At 39.2% G+C, this 11,986-nt stretch overlaps 1 protein-coding gene across 1 annotated transcript in view; it reads right to left on the bottom strand.

Annotated features, from left to right (window-relative positions):
- Nucleotides 1–508: 508 nt before the first annotated feature.
- ADAMTS5 (ADAM metallopeptidase with thrombospondin type 1 motif 5) overlaps nucleotides 509–11,986 on the bottom strand; it is a 51,004-nt gene continuing 39,526 nt past the window's right edge. Inside the window, 3 exon segments of the mRNA XM_043593797.1 lie at nucleotides 509–6,886; nucleotides 6,888–7,206; nucleotides 11,398–11,573. Coding sequence (XP_043449732.1) covers nucleotides 6,638–6,886; nucleotides 6,888–7,206; nucleotides 11,398–11,573 — 744 coding nt within the window. The 3' untranslated portion in view covers nucleotides 509–6,637.

Here is an 11,986-nt window from a genome sequence, read left to right as displayed (position 1 = left end):
ACTAATTTAACATCAGAATTTCAATACCAGACAGACTTTAGCGAGTGATACTCAGGTAAGAACTTGAAGTAAGAATTCCAAAGTCCCGTAACTAAGGTAGAAGTACTAAGCCAAATGGAAGAATGGTAGAAACTGCAGAGAGCCTAGGACTTCCTTAAGGACTTCCTTAAGAGCTGGCTTGGGGGGCGCCTGGGTGGCGCAGTCGGTTAAGCGTCCGACTTCAGCCAGGTCACGATCTCGCGGTCCGTGGGTTCGAGCCCCGCGTCGGACTCTGGGCTGATGGCTCAGAGCCTGGAGCCTGTTTCCGATTCTGTGTCTCCCTCTCTCTCTGCCCCTCCCCCGTTCATGCTCTGTCTCTCTCTGTCCCAAAAATAAATAAACGTTGAAAAAAAAAAATTAAAAAAAAAAAAAAAGAGCTGGCTTGGTCCTACTCTTATGAGAAAATTAAAAATAAATGGACACTATTTTCCAACTCTCAAACATATTATATGCAGTACATACTTTAACCTAGTTTACAATTAACATTTATTATGCCCACTGAAACCACAAAGCCAATGTTTAATTTTACAGTTTGAAGTCACACATAGGGAAATGCTTTACAAAATAGGATATTGTTCCTCAACGAAAAATATTACAGTATAGGTCCCAAACGAGTCAGTTCAAGTGGTTTACCTGAATAACAGAACTGTCGTGGAATGCAGGCTACAAGACGCGGTAATGCTTTCAATAGCTGATTCAGGTTCAAAATTTGCCAAAGCGGAAGAGACATTTTAAACAAGACCCGTCTTAGTTTTCCAAGAGTTTTGGTTTTTCAACTGCATTACATTTACTGAAACATACCATCACTTCTGACAAATTGAAGATAATAAGCAGGTCACATTCTACTGCTTATATACAACGACATGAAAATCTTCGGTATTTTACTCTGGCTTGAAATCATGTTTCAAGATATAAAAATCTCCGTCATACCCACTTAGGTTTATTATCTGTCTTTACTCACAAGGCTCTTCTATAGAAATCAAAAATTTGTGCCACGGCTCACATCAAATTAAATATATTTCTGCAATCTGTTTAGTTATCTGCAGTCTATTTACAAAGCATGTGCATGATTTCCTCTAATAAACATACTAAATGGAAGCAGTATTTGTCAACTCCTACATTGATGTCATGGCTGAGCGTGTAACGCAAAGACACCATCCGGAGACAATATATTTTTCTTAATCGAAAGTCTAGTCTTACGAAGTCACACACAATATGATCTCCTATTCTAATTATACTCTCAGTCTGAGGTGTTTCTAATATGCTGTGGGTTGTTAAAGAAAAGACCAAGAAAGAGTTGTCAAGGGTTTACCATGGACATAAAATATTGCAAAGCTTAAAAAAAAAAAAGTCAGGCTAAATACACACAAAAGCTTGTGTATCGGAAACAAAAAGTTAGTTTGAAAGGAACACGGATGGTTTAGTAAGTGCTGAAACACGACTCCTCTAAAAGTCTGTTCCTCTAGCCTGACACTCTTCAAGTTTCGATGTCACCTTAAACATCCTGGATGTACCTATAGCTTATGTCACTGAACCCTGCTGATCAGGCTGACCATTTGATGCATTTCCCAAACATTGAGTATCAACTTGTGCCCCGCCTAGACCAAAAACTTAAAAGAGTTCTTTTTTTTTTTTTTTTTTGCAAATTGAAAAATCATGTAGAATAAAATAGTGAGTCCAAAGTAACATATTTGATAGTTGGTCACTGATCAATATTAGCACCTTGATAAAAATTACACTGGATGTGCCAAAAAGAAACTGAAAAAAAATATAAGCTGTTTTATTTACAAATCACAGTTTTCCTCACAGTGTTAGACTTTGGATCACTCTGATGTGGCCGTGCCTTATAAGATGATGGGCCATTTGGTTTTTCATTTGACCTATGACAGTCCACATGGACCGGTTGGTGGAGCTCCAGGATAAGAACCACAGGTAGCCAATTTATCGCTAAAGTGCTACTATATTTGGAAGGTGCAATTAACTGGGTTGGCTAATATGTACATTTCAGTCTTCCTCTCTTTTAAAACCAACAACTTCTAGCAACTATACCTTCATTATTTTCCCCATAAAATCTGCATTGAGAACTATGGTATCATTACACCAGAAAGACATTTGGCAGATGAATACTTTTCTGATCTGAACATCATGTGTATTTCCAGTTTCTTTATCTCACTAATGTAACAGGTTCTTGTTTCAATATGTTCCCATGCGCTAACTGATTAGAATATAATTATGCATTATAGACTGATGTGTTTCATGATCCTATAACTTCAGACGTCATTTCTCTAGTTCATGCTAGCAAGGAGGCTATTAGGGAGTTTTCTGGGTTTTTTTCAGTGTACTAATTACCTAAAATGGTCTGACAATCTAAAACTATAGGTGTTGGCAAATGAGAAAAATGATAGAGAAAACATACAAGTTCCTTTCCTGTGTGTTTAAATGATAGACTGGCTCTATGATAGCTCTGGACGACCATTTCTATACTCATGGTTATTCATTTATTAACTTTGAAATGTTAAAAAATATATAAGGTATTTTTATCACCTCCACTAAATCATAAATAGATCAGTAATATTCACCAATCCTCAGCCATAAACTATTCGCAAAATTTGGCCATTACTAAATCCAATCTTGTTTCACAAAGAGTGACCTCTAAGTCATACACAAGTCCTGGACTTCATTGAATCTGGCTGCTGTGCTCACCTAAACCATTACAATGACCTTGTTATTAAGGAATGAGTCAGTGGGGGAAACATCAGAGCCAGAGATGGATCTGGTCAGTTGAATATCCAAGGGTGCTTTGCCTTATTACTGTGACCAGACTGAAATCATGGTCAGAGGCAAGCTGATGTGATTAAAGATGTCCTTGCTTGTCCCAAGTCCTATTTTCACTCCGTGAGATTCTTTAGCAGTAGTACAAAGTGACATTCTATCAATGGAGACCCCATATTTGTAGCAACGTTCATGATTACTAGTATTTAAATCACTTAAATGCAATTTGTTTACTCTAACTATAGGATCCCGCCAATGCTAGAGAATAAATGGTATTAATTTTTAAGGAGTGTTTTTAAAGCAGCAAAGGACAGTATTTGGTTTTATCATCACTGACAGCTCTTGGGACATTGTGTGCACACAAATTTCACGTATCAACAGCTCCCTGTCCGCGTTTATCACTGGTATCAGGGATTCTGAACTGTGTCTTAGCTTCTGTGGGAAGCTTCCAGGCTATCTATACACCAAGTTGAGAACTTAGGCTTCAGTTGCTTGAATAAGTGTTTTTCTTATCTGTGACTTGGAAAAACTAGTATTAATGAAACCCAACAGACTTATTAATGTAACTATAAGTAACGAATACCACTAGTCAAGAAAGAGTAAGTTTAAAACTTCCTTAGAGAGGAAGACTACAGTATCAGAATAAGGATACGTGAGGAATATATACATATACGCCTGTTTCACGCAGAAAGCCTTCTGTAAAAAAATACAAAAGCAACCAGTGCTGTATATTATGTAAACTCACAAAGTGTACTTTATACACAAACATGAAGCATAAATTAAAAGTAGGACAACAGCAAAACTTTTTAAATATAGAATTTGCACATATTTTTGTTAAATAAGAATAAATACTTTTATCACACAAATTCACATACCAGTCGCAAAAACAATAAATTACATTTTTTTTTCAGTGCTGCAACTTTATTTTTGTTTGTGATTAATCCCTTCATTCTTAGTTTCATGGGATAAAACTGTTTCCACAGGAAGGCAAAGGACGTTGAATTTACTGAACAAATTAAAACAATGCCCTGAAACCTTTAAACAACAAGGCAGGGCTTAATTTGGCCTTTTCTGTCCCAGAAGAAAGAGATGTCATTTTCTTCTGGGCTCCCTTTATTTAGTGACACTGAATCCGGAGTGCTTAGTTTTGTGGGATTAGATTCTTACTATCCTGAGCATTTTCAGACAAACTTTCTTCCTCGAGGAAGGAGCCTCAGCATCGTGAATCCTGGACTCTTCATTCACGATGCAACTATGGAAAGGGGAAATGCATAGTCCAACATTAGACTGGACTGAATTAGATTTCATTATAGGGGATTTTCCCTTTATCATTCCTTTGATCTATTGAACACTCCCTTTCTCTGAATTTCAGTTTCCAGTCTGTATCGCTTTTCTCAGGAGTTTAGATAGACATACATTCCTCAAACTATTGATACTCGTATGAAAAAACTAAAGAAAACTCCTTAAAAGCACGGAATAGTGGTTTATTCCTTTTAAGTTCTCTAGGATTGTTTCAATGAGAAGTATAAAACTTCACTGTTTGGGGGGAAAATAAATGATAAATCATACTAAAAAAATCTATGAATACAGTACAGAGAAGCAGAGTAGGAGACAAACATGGCTGCCCTTCAATTATTTTTTTTTTCATGCTGCTACGAATATAACAACTAAAGATAAAAACAAATTTTGTCCCAGTTGAGTTACTTGATTAAAATTATTTTGAAAACTGGGAAAAAGTCAGGTTGGCCTGGCTATTAATTCTTTTGGAATAGTCAAATAGTCGGTATGATTCAAAATTCTTTTCTGAGTGATTTGAATAGCATTGTTTCCTGTCCCTGATATCTGGTGACCTCCATCAAATGTAGGTGACCAGCTCTATATAGGACTCATTTCTCTAATGAATAATTTATTAAGAGTAAATGACCATGTCTAAAGCAAAGTCAGTCGATGAAAAGCCAAAGGATGATTAACAGTTTTGTAAAACGTTATTTTGTTTCACCAAATAATTTCTTAAGAAAATACTTAAAACAGTGAGACCTCCATTCTCCTCACCCACTGAAATCAATGTGATCTAGCAAGATCAATTGCATAATTATTTTATATTAAAAATATTTTCTAATAAAAATAAACTCTGGTGAGCTTTAAGGGAACTCAAACAATTGTCCCCTAATATCTCTATATGCAAATCTCTAATAATAGGCACATTTGGTATGATTATTATAAAGTTTCATATAAAACAATTGGCTTTGTAATCTTTCATAAAGAAAAAGAAATCCCGATGAATTTGAACACCTTGGATTTTCTGAGCTATGGGGTAGAGGGGTGCAGTTGACCGTTTAAAAAGAGATTTTTAGGCAGTCAATTGTAAAAAAAATTCCATATCTAACACCCAAACGTACAACCTACCTAGACAGGCTATGGAAACAGAAGCAACAAACTTCTCAAAAATCATCCCGTTTCATCAAACACTTACTGGTACAACCAAGTGCTCTCCAACTGGGAAAAATCTTACGGACAGTATCAGTATACTTGGATTTAAAAAGACAATGCAAAGAATCACTGCCTGTATGGTGTGGAAACAGTCTTATTAATATTAACCACTATTTTTTTTTTCCTTTTGCAAGAGCCACATATATGATAATCACTTCTAGATGTGGCTAACTCCAAAGTGATCTTTAATACTCCTATCAAACTAAATCAACAAGTACAAAACATTGCGGGTCTTAACAGAACCCTTGAACAAAACATACAAGCGAAAACAAATGCATTTTCAAGGCTGGCTGGTAAGAGGTATACCAGTGTTGAACGTGTCGGATGCGATTAGAAAACTCTCTGCCGTGTGTTTTGTACGAATATTACACAAGGTAGGATATTAGCTGGAAGCCTCTGAAAGGGCAAGCAGTGTGAAGATATAAATGGAAAATTTATATTTGTGTGTTTTTCTGCCTTTTAAATTCTAACATGAGGAAACTAGTGTTTAGACTCTTGAATACGCCTAACATACACACACGCAAACACTACATCTACATCCTAATTATGCATTCATTTGGCTGGCTGCCTGAAAAAATACAGGCAGTTGACGTTTAAGTAAATGGATCGGTGTATCTATTTAAATGACCAGCTACGCGGAGATCCTTTTCCTTTTTAGAATTTCGCAGAAGATGCTTCCTGTCAAAACGGTTTTTGACTAAAATCTGATCTCCTGTAGTCTGAAAGTATGTGAAATCTTGTGAAAACAGCAGCAGGTTCTTAATTTCCAGTAAATCATCCACAGCTCTTTCTGGAAACTGGAAGGAGTTGAAATAGCTGCAGACCTACTTTGGTCAAACATTTTTTATAGAAATATATATATATATATATATTTTTAATAGAACCAAGTGATATAAAGTGACATACCAAGGGAGAATGATTTACAAACAGAAAAAATAAGCTACTGTGTATTACGGATGAAAATGATTATGATGCCTTTGAAGACATTCTATAAGAGGTAGGTGACAAAGGGGAGACTGTTCTGCCATCTTCAAATGTCCCCTGATTCTACATTCACCAGTGTTTTTTTCATTCTTGTAGCCCAGGGGATGTTCAATAACTCCCAAGTTTTTCTGTATTCCAAGGTCACTACTGTCGCACGAAGCAGTGCACATCTCCATTTGGTCACAGAGGGCAGATTCTGCCCATAATTAGACTCCTGTTGACAATGACATTGAAGCGTGACTTTCTGTGCTTCAGGTAGACCTCTTGTTTACCACGACTGATCACCACCATTTGCCACGACCGATCAGCGATGAATCATCCAGTTAGCTCTGCGTAAGCTCATGACCACAGGCTAACATTTCTTTAGCAAACATTGCTTAAACGCAGAAGGCCTCTGGGAGAGAAGGCATCCCTTCGCTAACTTCCGGTTTGCATCCTGGCACTGGACCGTCCGGGTGTGCCAGCCCGTATCACAGGTCCTGGAACAGGCGAGCCATGGGCCTGTCACCCACTGCAACTGTGGAGTGTGTGAGCCCACTTTATTGCTGCCGTGGCTACTGACAGAGTTTACTTTTTGGGTGGACTTCTTGGGAACGAAAAAAACTGTAGCGGACATCTAATGCTTTAGTCGGGTCTGTTGCAAGAATCTGCACTATTAGAATTTCCTTCGTGGCTGAGTAGCCCATCCCATGCAAGAAGTCATCCCTGTGGCTCCAACCACTGTAGTTCATGACTGTTCCATTGATGTCGATGATGGTTTCCGAGGTGGAGATCATGTACTTCCCATTGATAAGGTACTCACCATTTTTCTTCTTCAGGGCTAAGTAGGAAGTGAATCGAGTCTGGTCTTTGGCTTTGAACTGTCGGACTTTTATGTGGGTTGCCCCTTCGGGGATCCTCACCACATCAGTGTAACCCTTACTGGAAGCAGGAATGTCCACAGAGGAGAGAGAGGGAGACAAAGAAGGAAAAATAAGTAAACACTTAGTAAACGGATAAACAAATACGAGTTCTCTAAAAGTCTTACCTTGTCTTCACACGTTTTAATGTAGTGAAGAGATTAGTTAAAAATTGGCTTCAAAAATTAGTTTCCTTATAACAAAATAAAATTGTGAGTAGACTATGAGAGTATATACATTTTTATTGTGATGTTCAAAATTAGGATGATGTTCACAACCTGCCTTCGTTTTAAAACGTACACCAACTTTATTTAGATTTTCAAACACATTGCACACTCTTACCAAATCCTATCCTCTTTACAAAGCTCCTTTATGTTCTTTTGCCACAAAATGGGATATGTGTAAATACTAACAAAAATCCGCCCTCAGTCTCACAGAAATCTTTAAATTAACGAGTCTCAGATTTGTCTGCAGACTAAAATCAAGCAGAGGTCTTTTAAAAATTTAAATCCCCAGACCCCAGACCAATTAAATCCCATCTGTCAGGATGGGAAGAGACAGTAGGATTTTGGGAGTCGTTCCAAATGTGCAGAATAGTTGGGGAACCACGGATTTAACTGCTGAACTAGAGACACAGTAGAAGTTCTGTTTCTATTTCTACTAGAACTCTGGATTATTTGAGCAGAACACCAATGGAATGTAAAATTCTGTAAGTGGGTAACCATCGCTGACTAGTATCATCAAAACAAACAAACAAAAAAGTGAATCTTTGATGCCATAGCAAATTTCCTCAAATGCTGTGTCCATGAAACTTACGACAGAGGTTATGTGATGGGTTATGAGGTTATGTGATGGGTGACAAATAAGGTAGGTCTCGAACGACCCATCATATGCTCCAGAATATGGGCAAAGGCATCAATATCTCCAATATCCACAGCTTTTGAAAAAGGCCAGGACAGAAATGCTAATTGAGCACCAAGAGACTCTACGTGTAAGGAGTCATCTTTGTGAAAATCTCTGCCTCCGTAAGTAATTTGATAATAAGGTCCCCATATGTTTTACTTTCTTAGTTATTTGAATAGAAACAAATTGCCCGTGTAGTGTGGTGTGTGTGAAATTTAATGATCTGCTGCTAAATTCTTACTCAGGTTGAGGGGTTATGGGGCAACTAATTCGTACCCTGAAAATCCCTAAGGTATTTGCCCTGCCCAGGCATTTCCTCTGAATCCAGAGAGGGGCTCCTCCCCAGGGAAATCCTTTTGTGTGTTGGGAATCTGATGGACAGCGACTGCCACTTTCTATTGTGTTGGGAGAAAGAAGATGCAAGGCTGATGATACTGCTTACCCATCCAACTGGACTCATTATTTTTATTTTTGTAATACATTTTGCCTTAGAATTTGTTACGGGACTTACTTTTTTTGAAATATCTAGGATCAAGAGATCATAGGCAAACCTACCGTGGCTTGAAACATAACCTGGAGGGGTATTGGAGAGGATATCTCATCTTACGTAGGAAGCATATAAAGCGGAAGTATATTAAAGTATTTGAACAGGTGCACTCCAGAGCCGGTGGCAGTGCTGGGCTCCAAAGCCATGGCCCCTTACTCTTACTTTATGCTCCTTTCCCAACATCCCCATGTGCGACACCCTTACCTCTGCCAGTCATACTTTATAAACGTTACAGGAAAATACGTTCTGATTATATACAGAGTTTAAGTGACGCCGAACAGGATGTCAAGAAAATAAAGAATGAAGGGTAAGGGAATCAGGTAGGAGAGCTTTTTTGTTTTGTTTTGTTTGTTTTTTTTTGTTTTAAATCCTTATTCCTTAGCGTTCCTCGTATTCGTGAGAATAACTTGGGATTATCAGCCATTGCAGGAGGTCTTGAGACTGACCTTCCCAAGGCAGCGGGAGGTAGGAAGCCTAGTGCCTTGATTTCTTAGGGCCTCAATAAAATATGATTCTCTTACTCTCCTGATACTGAGTAAGAGGAGGATGGAGCTGCTATTTACTGAGGTGAGGAACATTGAGGGAGGAGTGAATTAAGATTAGGGTTGTATTTATCAAGAGGTGTGAGCTTGCTGAAATATTTTAATATGCATCATCTCCTCTGATGCACACAGCAATATTAACTTGCAAGATAATTACTATTAATTCCATTCTACTCTCACGAATTCTGATTGTAGGGGTTCCTGGGTGGCTCAGGCGGTTAAGCATCCGACTTCGGCTCAGGTCATGATCTCACAGATCGTGAGTTCGAGCCCCGTGTCGGGCTCTGTGCTGACACCTCAGAGCTTGGCCCCTGCTTCAGATTCTGTGTCTCCCTCTCACTTTGCCCCTTCCCCGCTCATGCTCTGTCTCTGTCTCTCTCTTTCCCCAACATAAGTAAACATTAAAAAAAAAAAAGAATTCTGATAGTAAAAAAAATATAAAAGCGACTCTTCAAAGATCACATGATGTTCGTCACTGAGTCAGAGCTTGACTGTCAAGATTTGAGCTCCAAGATCAATGTCCTTTCTCATATGTCACATTTGACCAAGGTAATTTATCTGGAATAGTTCAACAGTCATACCACACGATATAATCTTGGTTAAATCAACTGACAAGCTGCTGTGTCACCCACCACTTGTCGCTACTGTGAATTTCTTCATCTTTTCATGTGACAATGAACATGCAGATATTGGTGTCAATACAGAGACAAAATGCTAAATTTAGTACTTTAAAAAGTGGCTTCTAAGCTTATGTAGGAAAAATGCATAGCATATAGTACATAAGGTATTTTATTTCTTATTTGATTCTTGAACTTCTTCCCTTCCCCTTCCTTTTTTTTTTTTTTAAACAAGATAGCCTTCTCATCTTATGACCTAAGGCATAGCCTTTGCTTTAGTATTTAACAACCCTGCAAAATTAGGTAAGCCCTACATTTTCAGAGTCCCAGTTTCCTCATCTGTAAAACAAAAACGTATACTTCATCATTTCTAAGGTGTCTTGCACCTTGGCAATATATACAAATGCAGTATGTAATTGACATGCAGGGTATTTTTACAGAGATGGCTCAATACAGTCCGATGAATCGCTAGCAAACAAGATTAGTAATGCATCTTTTAACTCAGAATAGATTCTGCAGACATACAATTTTTTTATTATATCAAAGATAATTTCATAATAACATGGCATGTGACTATTTTAATAAATCCTTATTGTTCATCGGGTTTGCATATTACCTGCCGGTAAAGACAATACAGCACACACATCAAGAATGCATGCGTACCGGGCCAACACTACTCAGCAAAAGAGTGGTTTGAGAAAGGGGAAAGACAGTCCTGCATTCCAGCAGACTTTTTAGCCTGCTCCGTCCTCCTAGCTGATAACATAATATTTCATGCCAAAAATTGGGTACTTTATTTTTATCATTTTTTTAAGTTTATTTATTTATTTTGATAGAGAGAGAGTGAGCAGGGAAGGCACTGAGACACAGAGAGAGGGGGAGAGAGAGAGAATCCTGAGCAGGTTCTGCACCATCAGCATGCAGCCCGATGCGGGACTCGAACCCACCAACCATGAGATCAGGACCTGAGCCGGAACCAAGAGTTGGGCGTTGAATGGACTGAACCACTCAGACGCCCCCCAAAACTGGATACTTTACACATTTACATACTTAAAACAAAAGCATAATCAAGGACCATGACAGGAAGCAGACATTACTGCATATATTTTTTCATACAGAAGATTTAAACCTGCAGAGGTCACTATAAAATGGGATTGCTGTCTCCATCACCCCAGTTAACTTACAGGTCTTCTCAAGGAAAATACAGCCTAATGAAAAATCCTTTGTAAAATGAAATCGTTATGATGCAAACTGGCCATCCTTCCCTAAATTATGCTTCCGAAATAAGAGATGCTTCAGAAATAGCAAGATGGCTAGCAGGGACCCCACTGACTTTTCCTTCTGGGTGTTCCCACTCTGCAAAACCTTGACCCTGATCAGAGCCATTGCGGTTTATTTGCCACCAGAGGCACCAAGAGCTCCGGCTCTGCAACCAGAGCTTTCTCATCTCCCTCCCCGGTTCTCAAGTGGACCCTATGTTACTGGAGCCATGCTGGATCCCTCCACGGATGGCTCGTGACGTAGCATGAGTCACCCTTTCAGTTTCTCAAGGCTAAAGCTTTGTCCCATGCACGTAAGGGCAAGGGTTCTTTCTACCCCCTCACCTTTTTTTATTGAAGGTCCCGACCACCTTGGTGCAACTGGAGTTGTCTCCCCCGCACACTGCGCACTTGTCATACTGCAGCCTGGAGCCGATGATGCCGTCACAGCCAGTCCGGACACACTTCCCCCGGACGCACACGGAGTTACTATACGGCCTGCATTCGGTCCCATCCGTCACCTGAATAACAAGGCTCACGTTAGCGGCGGGAGATACTTGTGCCCAGGTGGTTTGGTTTGCACGGTAAGAGAGCAAGTCCTAATTTGTTGAGTTTTGAGTTTGATCGGGACAGTACATCGAGAAATGAACAAACAACCGAAAAAGCATAGTTCCCAGGAGTATCTAACCGAGACATCCTCGACATATCGGCAGAAGGAAGATCTGAGATAAATCTCAGTTATGCACTTTCTCTCTTGAGCCTAATTCCGAATGTGCCAGGAGACCCAAGGTCGTCCTCTCCCTTTCTGTATCCCGAGCATGTTCCCATGGTATCGTCTCGCCTTTTTACATTGCTAGAAATGATCGTTTCACTTCGCATGTGGGACGTGTCCCTTGTGCAGAAAATGAGCAAGCTCAAGATGGCAGAGATCTGG

This window comes from Prionailurus bengalensis, chromosome C2 (assembly GCF_016509475.1).
Source record: "Prionailurus bengalensis isolate Pbe53 chromosome C2, Fcat_Pben_1.1_paternal_pri, whole genome shotgun sequence".
Classification (NCBI taxonomy): domain Eukaryota; kingdom Metazoa; phylum Chordata; class Mammalia; order Carnivora; family Felidae; genus Prionailurus; species Prionailurus bengalensis.
This window is presented reverse-complemented; position numbering and strand designations above follow the sequence as displayed.